At 33.5% G+C, this 16,869-nt stretch overlaps 1 protein-coding gene across 1 annotated transcript in view; it reads right to left on the bottom strand.

Moving 5' to 3' along the window:
• Positions 1-16,869, bottom strand: part of LOC127838465 (slit homolog 1 protein-like) — a 94,297-nt gene that overhangs the window by 30,952 nt on the left and 46,476 nt on the right. Inside the window, exons 4-5 of the mRNA XM_052366249.1 lie at positions 6,226-6,297; positions 5,777-5,848 (exon numbers count right to left, since the gene is read on the bottom strand). Coding sequence (XP_052222209.1) covers positions 5,777-5,848; positions 6,226-6,297 — 144 coding nt within the window. The remainder of the gene's footprint in view (positions 1-5,776; positions 5,849-6,225; positions 6,298-16,869) is intronic.

Raw genomic sequence — 16,869 nt, forward strand, 5'->3', positions numbered from 1 at the left:
ATTCACATTATCTTAGTATATCAGGTTTAGCAGCCTTTTAAATAACAAAGTTGGCAAGTTTTCAATGTCGCTTCTGGGGATCAAAACCGCAGCACATCCTCCTGCTATAAAGACGACACTCTACCACTAGGCATATAGGAAGATTCTGAAATTGTTCGATCCCTCGTCAGAGCAACCAAACCAAAAATTAAGTCAAATATTGCTGACTCGGTATAATTGAGTCAGTTCATGAGAGATAATGGAAGACGCAACATCTCTCACGCCCCTAGCATCGCCTTAAGCAGTATTCAGTTCTCAACAAGAAAGTGCTGGAGTCATTGATCCCGAGGGACCAGAAACAAGAGGGCCATGATGGCCCTTTATCGCTCCACTGTTTTTTTTTATGTGAAACAAGGGCTGTTTGTAAAACATGCATGCCTCTCATATTGGCTGTCATTTGTAGTGACAGCCATTGTGTGAATACGTTTTTTGGCACTGTGACCTTGATCTTTGACATGGTGATCTGAAAATCAATAGGGGTCATCTGCTAGTCATGATCAATGTCCCTATGAAGTTTCATGATCCTAGTCGTAAGCTTTTTTAGTTATCATCCGGAAACCATTTTACTTAGTCAAGTCATCGTGACCTTGACCTTTGACCTTTGACCTAGTGACCTGAAAGTCGATAGGGATCATCTGCGAGTCGTGATCAATGTACCTATGAAGTTTTATGATCATAGGCGTAAGCGGTCTTGAGTTATCATCCGGAAACCGTTTTTCTAAGTTGAGTCACCGTGACCTTGACCTTTGACCTAGTGACCTGAAAATCAATAGGGGTCATTTTCAAATCATGATGAATGTACCTATGAAGTTTCATGATCCTAGGCATAAGCATTCTTGAGTTATCATCCGGAAACCATTTTACTATGTCGGGGCACCGTGACCTTAACCTTCGATCCAATGACCTGAAAATCAAATGGAGTCATCTGCGAGTCATGATCAATGTACCTATAAAGTTTCATGATCCTAGGCATAAGCTTTCTTGAGTTATCATCCGGAAACCATTTTACTGTGTCAAGTCACCGTGACCTTGACCTTTGACCTAGTGACCTGAAAATCAATAGGTGTCATCTGCGAGTCATGATCAATGTGCCTATGAAGTTTAATGATCCTAGGCATAAGCGTTCTTGAGTTATCATCCGGAAACCATTTTACTATTTCGGGTCACCGTGACCTTGACCTTTGACCTTGTGACCAGAACATCAATATGGGTCATCTGCAAGTCATGATCAATGTACCTATGAAGTTTCATGATCCTAGGCTTAAGCGTTCTTGAGTTATCATCCGGAAACCATTTTACTATTTCGGGTTACCGTGACCTTGACCTTTGACCTAGTGACCTCAAAATCAATAGGGGTCATTTGCGAGTTATGATCAATGTACCTATGAAGTTTCATGATCCTAGGCCTAAGCGTTCTTGAGTTATCATCCGGAAACCATCTGGTGGACGGACATACGGCATACGGATTGACGGACATACCAACATGAGCAAAACAATATACCCCCTCTTCTTCGAAGGGGGGCATAAAAATCGTGCAATGCGCATGGGTTGAAATGTACTCAAGCATAAGACTTTCTCTTTCTATCCCTCGTCCTACTGGACGCTTAAAGTTGGAAGGGTGAGCATTTTTATATATAAATTTGGCCCCAGGGGCATAATTTGAACAAACTTGGTAGAGAACTATAAGATGTCACTATATACCAAATTTGGTAGCCATAGGCCCAATGGTTATGGACTGGAAGATTTTTAAAGTTTGCAGAAAAGAGGCTTTATATAAGCATATGTTCAGTTTTTTGACCCCCGGGACAGGGTCAAATTTGAGCCCAGGGGAATAATTTGAACAAATTTGGTAGAGGAAGATTAGATGTCACTGCATACCAAATTTAGAAGCCCTAGGCTCTATAATTATAAACAAGAAGATTTTTAAAGTTCGCACAAAATAGGCCTTTATTAAACATATGTTCATTTTTGTGACCCCCGGGGCAGGGTCAAATTTGACCCCAGGGGGATAATTTGAAAAAAAAAGAACTTTAAGATTTTAATACATACCAAATTTGGTAGAAATAGGCCCAATGGTTATGGACAAGAAGGTTTTTAAGTTTGCACAAAATAGGCCCAATATAAGCATATGTTCAATTTTGTGAGCGCTGGGGAACGGCCAAATTTGATCCAAGGGGCTTTATTTGAACAAACTTGGGAGAGGACTATTAGATGTCAATACATACCAAAATCGGTAGCCCTATGCCATACGGTTATGGACAAGAAGGTTTTTAAAGATTGCACAAAATAGACCTTTTTAAGCGTATGTTCATTTTTGTGACCCCCGGGGCAGGGTCATATTTGACCCCAGGGGGCATATTTTGAACAATCTAAGAAAAGAACTATAAGATGGCACTACATAACGAATTTGGAAGACTAGGTCCTACGGTTATGGACAAGAAGGTTTTTAAAGTTTGCACAAAATAGGCTTTATATAAGCATATGTGCATTTTTGTGACCCCTGGGGCAGGGTCAAATTTGACCCCAGGGGCATAATTTGAATAAATTTGGTAGAGGACTGTGAGATGTCATTACATACCAAATTGGGTAGCCCAATGCCATACGGTTATGGACAAGAAGGTTTTTAAAGTTTGCAAAAAATAGGCCTTATTTAAGCGTATGTTCATTTTTGTGACCCCCGGGGCAGGGTCAAATTTGACCCCAGGGGCATAATTTGAACAAACTAAGTAGAGAACTCGTAGATGTCACTACATACCGAATTTGGTATCCATAGGCCCTACGGTTATGGACAAGAAGGTTTTTAAAGTTTGCACAAAAAAGGCTTTACAAAAGCATATGTTCATTTTTGTGACCCCCGGGGCAGGGTCAAATTTGACCCCAGGGGCATAATTTGAACAAATTTGGTAGAGGACTATTAGATGCAACTACATACCAAATGTGGTAGCAATAGGCCCAATGGTTATGGACAAAGATTTTTAAAGTTTGCACAAAATAGGCTTTATATAAGCATATGTTCAATTTATTGACCCCCGGGGCGGAGTCAAATTTGATCCCAGGGACATAATTTGAACAAATTTAAAAGAGGTTCACCCCAGGAACATTTGTGAGAAGTTTTATCTGAATTGGACTTGTTGTTTAGGAGAAGAAGATGTTTAAAAAAAAGTTAACGCACGGACGCACGCACGACGGACACATGACCATGACATAAACCCGCTGGCCTCTGGCCAGTGGAGCTAAAAAAACACTTGATTAATGTTCGAAATAAACTCATATGATTCATGGCAATACTATTATTTGAGCCAGGTCTCAGGGAAAGGGCAGTCTAATAAATATCCAATTAAACTATTTGTTATTGTCAGAAAACCGCTTTTAGGCAAACAGCTTTCAAGCAACTGCAGGCTGATCTGGATCAAAACTGGCCACAATCGCCTTAATGTCTCTTTCACTGTGACACAGTTAATTTGACTTAAAAATGATATTTAATACAGTCGATTGGTGTCTAACTAATAGCTAAGGGTTTCGAGTCTCATTTCAACGTTAACACCATGCATTCAGTAATTAAACCTTTAAACCTCGAAAGACAAATGTCTTTCTTATTGAAACATGCCAGCGGTTTTAAAATTCCGACAAATATTTTTTGTTTACAGCGCAAATTTCCGGGTAAATTGATTCAGCAATTACCGGATCGCTTATGATTTTATCGGATTACATGTGTATCGTGTTATTTCTTGAAATTTTATCCAGCATTTGTAAAACATATTGCAAGATATGTACATTTCCAGAAAAGGAACTTTATTCGTTCGTTTAATAAGACCGAGTTCATGGAAATTGCTGCACAATTGAAGAAGTAAAAGCTGTTCAAAGCTATGCACCCTATATTCGGGTCGTTTTGAGTCGAATACCTTGATATATATATATATATATATATATATATATATATATATATATATATATATATATATATATATATATATATATATATATATATATATATATATATATATATAATGTGTCCTTTCTAACAGTAAGAATGCTCAGAAACCACCAAATTGATGCGTACCACATAAAATAAGCATGAGAGCTGCAACTCGTGATTAAATAAATAACGGACATGTGGCGACACATATTCGGGAATGTGGGGATTGTCTCAACCTAATGAAAAATCAATTGAAGTTGTCCAATACACATGTGGGTTGGCGCGTGGCTATGATATTTATTAGTAAAAACATCATTTTGAATGTAAAATAATAAAATTATAACGAAATATCGATTTCTCTGAAAACATAGTTTTCACTATCAAAGCTATATATATATATATATATATATATATATATATATATATATATATATATATATATATATATATATATATATATATATATATATATATATATATGTCTACGTAAAACTTTAATCAGTTTAGTTTTGCATAAAACAAAACAAAAATATTTCCCATTATTTGCCGTATTCCTTTTTAAAGCCCTATGTAAATCTAACACGTTTTAATTTACAAAATGTTGAACATTCATAAAAAAAATGTCCCCGATAACGTTGAAAATGAATGGTGTTATAATAATAACATATTTATTCTAACATTTTTACTTTTTATTTATTTATCAATTATTATTAGATATTTAGTTCCGCCCCTTAGTACGGAACAAGGGATCTAATCCTTATTTTTCACTCAAGCCGTATAAGAATATGAAATTTTCCTACTTGACCATAACATTTCTATGAATCTTTCACGACTCTTTTTACTACACAGCGAAACTAATGTTTAACAATTATGTTATTTAGCCCGCATTCAAATAATCATTATTATTACTAAATCCGCATCCGAAAAATCAGTATTATTACTAAAAAATGCAAATAGTACATCCAGAAAATATGAAACTTTGAAACGAAACCTCATGAATCTTAAATATGTAGTTATTCATTTAATTCATGGCGTGTGTTAAATGCGGGCTTAAGGCGTGAAAAACACCACGCTTATTTGACATGGTTTCAAAGTAATAGTCAGGTGGGCTGCAGATTAATTTGTACCTCAAACTGCGTCTCCATAAATCACCATCGTATGTAGTATTGCACCCTCAATTGCATCCATTCATTTATAATACAATATTTCAGACCAGTAAACAATACAATCTTAAATATCAGTTATATAAGATTTTTTTCAAAAAAAATATAGAAAAACAAGTTTGGAATTCAACTAATAAACAGTCAATTATTCAAACTGAAACAAAAGCTATTCCTTTAAAAAAGATTGTATTATACGTTCTTGACTTAACGTGTAGTTTTGTTAACAATACATGTATGTGTACTATTATGTACGAACATGTATTTTGCGAGAACAGGTACGTCAATCTATATAAAGAGAAATGGGTATTCTGAACTAGTTTTATATATATTTCATGAGCTTTACTTAATGAAGTGTTTCGCAATACTCTCAACAGTATTTAACATTAAAGAAAATTGTTAATTTAATCAAAGTTGTGTAATATGTATACAGAAAATGCTTTATTTTATGAAGTGTTCTGCATTTCAGTCAACAGTATTTAATATTTAAGAAATGTGTTAATTTAGTCAAAGTTGCGTAACATTTATACAAAAAATGTGTAAATTGAACATTTTGTAATTCAAAAGGACAAGAAGTGATGCCTGAATCAAAACGAAAATTACAAAATCATAATATCACATTCGTTATCTCTACTGTATTTAAACTCTGAAAATATCTTACAGTATTTGTAGATTCGGCACTCCTTCAAAAAGACCGTCGTCTATGGATTCGAGTTGGTTGGCGGATAAAATCCTTTAACAAAAACAACGTGAAATTAAGCAATGTACGATAATTCTTCAGCTATGAAATACTTTAACACATATTTTAAATAGGCTTAGACTTTTTAACATTCGCCTACTTATGTCTTTATATGGGAAAGGCAACCAGGTGCCTTTATTCAAATACAAAATTTTGCAACAGACAATAGTATTTCACAGTTTTATTGATTAACAGCATTCAGCAAAGAAAGCGCAGAAAACCGCACTGTCTTTTGTACATGCATAATACAAAGAAGCAACAATACAGAAATGTCTCCCATTCAATCAAGCAGACCACAAACTGATACATGTACACATGGATAGCTGGACGGCATTTATTTCACGACAAATAATTTGTCGATTATAACTCACAGAGTTTGTAGTTGTATCAAACCCCTGAACGTCGCCCGGGAAATGTTGCGTATCCGATTGGAAAACAGGCCCCTAAATAACATTAAACATCGCATTGTGTTAAAATATTCAAGTAACATATGTCATTGTATTTTACATGTTCTTGGAGAGGACTTAAAAAAAACACCGTATAAAGTTTAGACTCAGGTACCTGAAGTAATAACAAACAACATAATAATAGCAATAATAATAATAAAATATGTATTTAAAGAAGATAGATTTGTTAAGAAATACTTCAGATAAAATAACATAATTTGCAATTTGTAAAATACTTTTGATATTTTCAACAAGGTCTTCTAACATAATACAATTTACAACAAATAAATCATAGTTCATCTTAAGCAATAAGAACAAAACGTAAATAATCATATATGCATGCACACTAATAATGAAATATATCATAATTAAAAAACAAATGCCATACATAAAACAATTAGTATTTATGCAAGAACAGTATTCAAACGTTAAACTAAGGTTATTTACTAAACGAACATGAATCATGTTCAGTTTATTTTATAAAGTGTGGGAGAAAGCTAAGCTTTTTAATTTTTTCTTGAATGGCATTAAATTGTTTTTTTGACGTATAGATTATGGAAACAAATTCCAAATGTTTGTGCTAGAAAATTCAAACGATTGTTTGAAATAGTTTGTTTTGGGTATTCGCACAACCTTTAAATCCCCAACTTCGCAAGATCGCAAGTTATAGTTATTATTTTGTGAAGGCGTCTTATGTCACGTATGTATTTTGGGGTTTGATTGTGAAATGCTTAAATTACAATAACTGACGTGAAAATGTGAATACGCTGTTCGAAAGTAAACCCTTTTAAATCTTGAAATAGGGTTCTTTAATTGGTGTTTTACTTTTAATTTAAAATACGTGCACCACAGCGCTTGTGTATTTTCACTATTCTATTAATTTCCGTGTTGGCCGCTGAACTCCAAGTTACGCATGCTTAGTCGGATATAGGTGAGATATAACCATTATAGTAGAGGTAACGCATTTCAAGGGTTAAATATGGTTTTATTTTTTGCAGAAAAAACATTCGAGACGACATGTTTGAACAAAATCTGTCAATGTGTAGTTTCCAAGATAGAGTATAAAGGCCAAGAAGTTTTTGACAATTACTGTTTTGATCATCGTATCTGAAATGTTAAGTTTTAGATGTGTTAAATTTTGAACTCTCCGTTTCGACCCTAATACCGTACAAGTAGTTTTTAGAGGATTAATAATCATGCTATTGGTTTCATTTACAATCGAAATATTTGTTTGTAGCTTACTTTAAACTGTTTGAATATTTGTTCCCACAGTGTGCAATGTTTTATCATCAGCATACATTGCAGAATTACATGTAAGATTTAACGAAAGATCATTGACGTAAATAAGAAATATAAGAGGTCCCAAAATAGATCCTTGGGGAACATCAACAATGATGCTTTTACAAGTAGAGGTAGTGTTTTCTGCTTTGTTATACTGAACACGATTTCGGAGATATGAAGAAAATAGGTCGCATGACCTATCATTAAAATGATAAAGTTTTAATTTGTATAAAAGAACCCTATGACCCACAAGATCAAATGCTTTTTTAAAATTCAAGAAAATTGTACCTACCAGATTTCCATTATCAAATTGTTTAAGCCACGAGTCAACTATATTTATCAATGCTGTTTGGTAAGAATGATATTTGTAAAATCCCGAATGACTTTCGTTTAATAGACCTGTAGATTTTAGATATGTATGCACTTGTTTAGCTATATGAATTTCAAATATTTTAAATATAGTAGGTAAAATTGAGATTGGTATATAGTTATTGGGATCTTGTACCGATTCCCCCTTGTATAAAGGTACAACGTTTGCATTTTTAGCATGTCTGAAAAGGTTCCATGTGATATACAGTTATTCATAAGACCAGTGATTCGTTGTATTATGAATTCTTTGCAAAGTTTAACAATGCTGGGCCCTATATCGTCAGCCCCAGCAGATTTGTCTGAATGTAGTTGATCAATTAAAGTACTAACTTCTAATGAAGTAATAAACAGAACAGAAAATATCTTAGAGTCTAGCTTAGCATCTAGATATGTTTCCAGTGTGTTAAAATCGTTTTCAGTAAAATCAATCTTTTTAATAAGTTTCGAGATGTCAAAAAAGTGGTCATTAAGAGCATTAGCTACATTTGTTTTACCATATATTATTTGATCTTCCTTCCTTATTACGTTTGGCAAAATAGAGGATTGTCCGTGTTCATTTGATGCTAATGTAATAGTTTTCCAGAGTGATTTCGCACTTGTTTTGTTTTGTACCGCATTCGAAAAATATGTTTTAGCCATTTTGGCTGCACTATTACATTCATTACGCCAACACTTATATTGTGGCCAATTAGATTCACGTTTATATATACCCCTTAAAGACCTTGCTTGTTTTACGGTTTTATTGTACCAACCAGGTTGTTGTAATCTCTTCACTTTTATATTTGATAGTGGCAATCTTATTAAGAACTAAGTTTAATATGTTATAAAATACTTCTATTGCCTCATTAGTACTCAACTATATCAAAATTAGCATTTGCTAAGTCGTTTTGAAAATTGATTTCATTAAATTTGTTAAAACATCTGTACTTAATAATTTTATGATCATCTGTCTTAACAATTTTACGTTCGACGCTTAATGTCAAAAATAATGGGTAATGATCACTTATGCCTACTTTTGGTATGATCATATTTTGAATACAAAGGGCCTAATATTGATGACGAACGTTCAGTAACTCTTGTTGGAAAAGACACATTCTGTGGCTTCAACATTGAAAAATCCCCGGTCGAATACAAATTACAATAGTCCATGTCTGCCTTAGTTATCTGTAATTCAAATGAGTAAATCCAAGATTGAGGGCTATTTGGTGGGCAATAAACACAGTTAATTATATATAGTTTGTACTTTAAATTGTTGATTTGTTGCCAAATAAATTCAATATCGTCACTTTCTAAATCATTTGCACGTACAAAAGATATGCTATCTTTAATATAAACTATTATACCGCCTCCAGCAGAAATAGCCCTATCACGTCTTGCAATGATGTAACCGGAAATGGATAGTGTATTAATCTCCGTTTTATCAGTTAAAAAAGTTTCACAAAAGCCTAATATATCTAAAGAACTATTTTGTGTAAGTAAACACAAATTTCTTCCAATTTAGGCAATAAAATAATGGATATTCAAAAATGCATAACATGCAAACCGTTATATGTAAATGGAATATAACAATCATTATTTATTTTACATTTAAAAGTAGATTGTATGTGAGATTCCATAAGAACGTTATTATGCAGGGATGATTTATCGGTGTCTAAATTATTTATTGTGCTACATCTATCAGTATTCAATCTTAAACAATGTGGTTTATGTTGATTGCTATCATCATTAACAATAATTATAACACGGCACGCGACTTGCTTTTTATAGACAAAGGAGGAAATCAAGTGTGAGTTATTCTGAAATAAATAATGGGCGGAGCTTGTTGTTTCGAAAATAATTCCGAATAAATAAAGAAAATATTGCAGTAAAATGCACGTGCTAAAACCCGCTCTAAAATAAATGTTATAAATGTAGCATGTATATAAATGTTATGACACAACAAATTGTATATTTGGTGATAAGTGGCAGAACCAACCTGCAAAGAATGTTATTTGTTAAGAAACGTTATTAAGAAAACATGTATAGCATGTCAGCTTTTCAGTAGCATCAATAAACGTGACGTCATTTAGTTTCTTCGAGTGATGTTCTCAATGAAAGTGACGTCATTTGCAAAAATATGTAAGAATGAAAACGACTTCATATGTTTGTACAATTCAATGACGTCACTCAATATTCAACTTTGTACTAAGAAGGGTGGAGTATTGAAAAATATAGTTCACGTCAAAAAGCTTGAACCAAATCAATCAGAATCATGTTAGAATCGAAATAATATTTTTCTATGAAGGTTTGTTGTCGAATAACCCACAGTAAGAAGTATAGATGCGTGTAATCAAATGATTTAATTCCTACGCATCTATACCCCTTACTGTGGAATATTCGACAACAAACCATGATAGGAAAATATTATTTTTAATTAAAATACACGTACATTTGTGCGAGTCACATGCGTTACATACCGACGAAATAATTTATGTGTGCTATATAACGATGTAGTACGTCTGCCATCAGTAACCTATTGTATTTTGGGTAGTCTGCAGTCACGTGTTGCATGATTAACAAGGCAACGTCAAGTGATTAGACATACATATAATAAAGGAAAACATACTTCGTGTATTCCTGGTGTGGATTAACAGAACACCAATAGTTAACAAGTTTCATGACAATACAGGCAATAGATGAAATCAAGCAAACCAATTGAATGTGCAAGTCTAGTGGTAAGCAAATAGTGTATTCTCCAGCGCGCCTCTGCTCAATAATATGTATACATGTCTGCTGCTTGCTATGAAAAATCACTGCAATCATGTTTTTATCAATAATGACAGGATTTGTGTATAAATAAAAGAAAGGCATTTTATAAAACTAAATACGTTAACAGTATCATACATCATTTATTTATATAACATAGAATCGGAAGTGTGTTTTCCTTTGAGTTTACACATTAAAACTAAAACAAGTCCACCATGTTATCAAAGTTATCATATTTACTGTTGGAGGTTTATGGTGACAATTTAAATAATATTCCAATTGAACTTCCCCCTTTTCAAAGTTGGAAATACATTATTCTAAAATGCATTTCACTTTGAAGAAAAGCGATTGACTTATTTTGGCGATACATTCTTATTTGTATTAGAAGCAAAGGAAAAGTCTTCAAATATTATATTTCATTGAAATTATATTAAAATATAACTTGTTATTATCAATATTAGATGGACTAATTCATGTTATATATATTGCAGGCATAGGATTATGTCTGGCATAATTGAACAAGTAACTGATTATCTTACATTCTATGTATTTTGATAGCATCCCGGTGTAAAAGAAACAATATATTGTATATAAGAAAACACTTTTGTTTTAATTAACATCACACCTTTTTGATATTAATTTAAATTTTATCATTATGTGTAAACTTATTTTTAAAATATAAATTTATTTTGAAATCATACCTCAATGTTAATGTAAGGTACATTTTAATACATAAATAGTTTTAGAAAATGTAAATAATGTCCCAAGTTTAGCCACGCAAATGAAAAGGATTACAAGTAAGCAAAACGAAATGGAAATATTAAGGTATAATACTTTTGACATCATTGGTATAGGAACAATTACTTTCACAGTTTGATTTATGTTAAGATATTATAAAAGTTTAAACAAATGTCAGTCTCATGTTTGGCTTAAATAGCGTGATGGTTATAGTTATGGGATGCAGTTTAAAGAAGCTACAGTAATTGATAAAGTGAAAAAAGCCATTTATTTATTCGGCTTGAATAAGCAGATTGGATTTATTTCCTTACTAATAAGTAAACCTTTGTAAGCATTAGTTCGAATAAATAGTGTCACCTCAGGACTGCATTTAAAATGTCGATGCTACGTGGCTCAGATCGATGTATATAAAGTCATAAGGTAAGACAATACTAGCTCCTTATTTAGTTTTAATGAAAAATAAGGAGCCTCTTCCTTAGTAAGTGTTTTCACGTGACATAGGAAATTAAAATGAGTAAATAACATACTGTAGTGATATCTTGTATGCAATATTTTTATGTCATACATACATGAACAATTAATTTCATTGTTAAGGGCTGCGGTTGGAAAAATCGTCAATTTTGATTGCGGTTCAAAAGAGTCAGTTCTTTATTCTCTTAAAATGGGGAGTAAAAGAAACTGGCTAATTCCTTGTATTTTAGCCGTTAAAAAGAACACATACACAACTATGTAAAAATCTGTTAGAATAATGTTTGTATATTAAAGCTACATACTAAATACTTTTAAAAGCTTGGTAGTACAGTTTTGAGAACGTAGTTATTATAACAGGTAGAACATGCCAGTTCGATTTTCAGTTTGACAAAGGAAGGGGTCCACAGTCCATTATTCGGTTATAATAAGGAGGAAAAAACCAGTTTCAATGTTCGTATCCAGTTGCAAAACAAGTTCTGGATAATGTATACGTTTGCCGCTAAATATAATGTTTATTTGAAGATGCTACACTTACTGAGAGAAAGTTCTACCACTTCAACATAATCGTTACCGCCGTCAGCGCTATATTTCTCTTAGGCAATTGGATTGGATGTATCGTATAAAGAAGAATATTTTCAAAAATGTGGTGTGATAAGCTTTGATATTCACTGTCAAACAGAGACACGTGCTTACAGATTCTGCCATCCGTTGTAATAAAAATATTATTAAGATTTTTTTTCAAAATCATTTTACCAAAACAGTGTTAATCAGTATTAGAATATGATAAATACTTTTGATCTGAAAATGAAAACGTGTATCAAAAACATCTTGAAAACTTGCGTTATCCAGGACATACGAATTAATTACATATGGTTATGCAATGTCGCGTGTACCATGACATTAGGAAGTATTTAATGTCCGGTGGCTAAACTGTTAAGTTCTCAACAAGTTTTAAGCAAAATTAATATGATGTTGTGTGATCGCTACATGTTAAACATCAAAATCTTTAGCGCATATGCATCTGTTTGTATTTTCTTCTTTTTGTTTCAACTCACAAAAGTTATGCGATAGATGCATTATAACTGGTTGAAACTGTTGGCTTAAGTACAATTAATCAACATGTACTTATAAAAGGTGCTTTTATGGCTTTCCTATATTACATTTGAAAATTTAGTTTGATTATATTATTATACACAATTAAATGCGTATAATCATATTGTTTAACAGACGTCATTATAACACATGCATATGTAAATCCAATATAGTAGGACAAACTTATCAAGAAATATATCTTCTTTAAGAGTTACATCAGCGCATGGAGTACCTTGTTGTAATAAACCTAAACGTATGCATATTAATTCTTGATATATCGTATTTTATCGAAAGTGTGAGCATATTGCAACGCTGGCAATGGCTATGCATATGAACAGTAAAAAATGCCATAAACCAAATGCCACTTGACATGCTTACTAACCCGACATTTACTATAAAGATAAAGAATGAACAACGAAAACGAATAAGTAAAAGATTGATAAACCGATACAATACAAACGGATAAAGATATACAAAATACAAAACAGCAGACACGTGCATATATGTAAGCACTTATTATGTGTGTGAGGTGATGTTAGCCTTTTTACCGGTGTAACTTGTTGAATTGACCGTTCCAATGCGCTGACGGTAATAATATTTACACTTCAAATAATGTTTCTGGACTTTTATTATTAGTATTATTATGTTTTGTGCATTATTACAGAAGTTGATCCACATTAAGGCATCATTTAGAACGTCATAGGTAAGCTATTGGATTTAACGTGACATAATGGAGCGTGTAGTAATGCGTGGTGTGTGATGTTATATATGATGTTAATAAATCAGTAAAAAAACTCAACTGTGAAGCACAATAATGAAATGACACGAGAAAATGTTCAAAGTACAATGCATTGGCATGTTCGACTTATAAATGTATTTACTTATTTATGTTGTGTACGTTGTAAAACGTTCTTCACAAATCGTCAAATAGTTGCATGAAGGAGAGGCTCATGTAAACACATACATTACTGTCACATTATATACTATTTTAAAATATGTTATATGATAAATAATAATTTAATATATATAAATTTATATTGGAAACTATTGCTAAGTGTCCGAATTCCAAATATATACTCTTGACACTGCCTCTATTTTAATATCCCGTCACATGGACTGGCGACTGCCTTTTTTACGGCGTCCAAGGACAGCTAAAGAGACTGTGAGGTCATCATGATAACGCATGAAAGGACTCGCATGGACAGCCTAAGAGAATGTGAGGTGGTCGTGAGAACGCATGAGATGACTCACAAAGACAGCTTAGGCGAATATGAGGTCGTCGTGATAACGCATGAAAGGACTCGCAATGACAGCCTAAGATAATGTGAGGTCGTCGTGGGAACGCATGAAAGGACTCGCAATGGCAGCCTAGTAGACTGTGAGGTCGTCGTGAGAACGCATGAGATGACACGCCAGGACAGCCTAGAAGACTGTGAGGTCTTCGTGATAACGCATAAAAGGACTCGCATTGACAGCCTAAGATAATGTGAAGGCGTCGTGAGAACGCATGAGATGACTAACAAGGACAGCTTAAGCGACTGTGAGGTCGTCGTGATAACGCATGAAAGGACATCAAGGACAGCCTAAGATAATGTGAGGTCGTCGTGAGAACGCATGAAAGGACTCGCAATAGCAGCCTATGAGACGGTGAGGTAATCGTGAGAACGCATGAAAAGACTCGCAAGGACAGCATTGGAGACGATGAAGGCGTCGTGATAGTGCATGAAAAGGAATCCTAACCGCAAGAAGGCCATGAGTGGCAAAGTTAACACCCAGCTTTGGCGTTATAATGGCCACTTTGCCAAAACGCCGTATGGTTGCCCATACGACGTCACAAACGCAGCAGCTATGTGGGGTAGAACAAACGCACTAGAGTCACCATGGTAAAGCCGAGAATTGTAACATTGACGTCCGGAGATTATGGGTCGTTACATATGCGTTACCAGTAAGAATATATTTTAAACCCTATCACGTTCTTGGTTATAGTACCATCGAACAAAAAAACACGCCGATGAAATATTTGAGTCGAAGAAGACATGACAAAAATGTAGTGAGGCCCCCATGACATCCTTGAAGAATGACGCATGGCCAAAGGTCAATCGCAGAATAAACGTTGAAAAGCGGTGTTAACGTCGCTTTCACAGGAAGTGAACATAAAACAGATTTCGGTTTTTATGATTGAACTAACATTTATTTTGTAAGTAAAAACAAGAATTGATCTTCTGAGCAGAATATGGGCTCTTCACAAAAACGGCCTGTTTTTGTTGCTGTAAGCATTCCGGTCCAGTGTAACGCGAGTAAAAAGGCCATTCAATGTAAGACAGAAGAGTATACACAAGGAAATCGGGAAAAATGGGGAAAATGATATACCGGTAGTATAAATAATATTAACATTTAACTACTTGTTTATCATTCAAATACACAATTAAACTGCAATTTGTTTATAGAAAGAGCTGCTTCATTTAAGTTTCTTCTTACAATATGGACAACACAACTTGATGCTGGCTGCGAATGTCCGTGTTTCAATATTTTGTGTATAGTACAAGAATAATGACAGAAACACTGTTTTAGATACCATGTATTCACAAAATAAATACGAAAACTGTCTTCTCTATATGATAGACGTCTACATGCAATAATATAGTTCAATAATCATGTTGACCGGTTGTTTAAAGTTTCAGACCCACTGATTTCAAACACTTATCTAGATAAATCACTTAATGCTTAAAACTATATGTTTATAGATGGCTTTCTTAGTGAACGTTTCGGAAACAATTTTTCAAATACAACAATAGCGTTAAAATAAAAATGCACATGTATTATGGAGAAAAAAAATTGATAATGCAATGTGATTCTGAAGCATGTGCATATATAACACTTTTCTTCTATGAAATACTCCCGCACAGAAATATCATTGTTATGCAAAGTACCAGCAATGATCTGAAAAGGTGCGTAGTGCTGCTGAAAAGGAAAACGCAGATCATAAGGTGTTTTTGTTTGAGAGCCCATTGTACATTTGAATAATCGCACTCGTTAAAGTTGGTACACTGTGAATAGTTAAATCGTTCATCATCAGTGTATCTATGTCAAATCAAAATGCGTATTGCCAATAAAATATATACACATTATTTTTGGCAACTTGCGCCTGGTTCAATTACGTCTAATATAAGTTTTGAATTGATTTTTGATAAGCGAATACGGAATATTCGGGACATAGATCATTATTTGCGGCAAAAGTATTCTTATATAAGGAATGGATCCTAGTAGAGTTGTATTGACATTATCGTTAACACGGAAACACCCTAAAATAAAAGTATAAATTATCCATTATGACATAATTCAGTTGGGCAATTTACGCGCTTAAGCAATTTATCATTCCACCGCATTGATATCTGCCTGATAAAACGTTGCCTGATATATTTTTTTATATCATGGTCAACAGGAAGTTCTTATATCAGTCAATGTTTGGAGTTACGTGGGATTTTCAATTAAGTCAACAATTTCTATCAACATGAATCAGTTTCAACAAAACAAACAATTTGATACCAAGAACGTACATACTTTATTCTAGTTTAAAGTCATAAATCACAAAAACGTTTATTTTTAAAAAATCGCAACAGCCCGCACTGCATAAGTTAAATGACGTCATTAATGGGGCCATAAATCTTAAATATCGATATAGTCATTGCACTCGCAAATGTTGCACAGAAAGTAAAGACAAATGATAACTGTATGCTATTCCTTAACTATTTAAACAAACGATTTTACACGCTTATGTCGATCATCACCATCATCAAAATGTCAATTTCAATACACATCGCCAAAATGGCGTCTCCAAACTATTCGGTGAAGTGTGTTCATAGATTAAATTTG

Source organism: Dreissena polymorpha, chromosome 7, assembly GCF_020536995.1.
Source record: "Dreissena polymorpha isolate Duluth1 chromosome 7, UMN_Dpol_1.0, whole genome shotgun sequence".
Lineage (NCBI taxonomy): Eukaryota > Metazoa > Mollusca > Bivalvia > Myida > Dreissenidae > Dreissena > Dreissena polymorpha.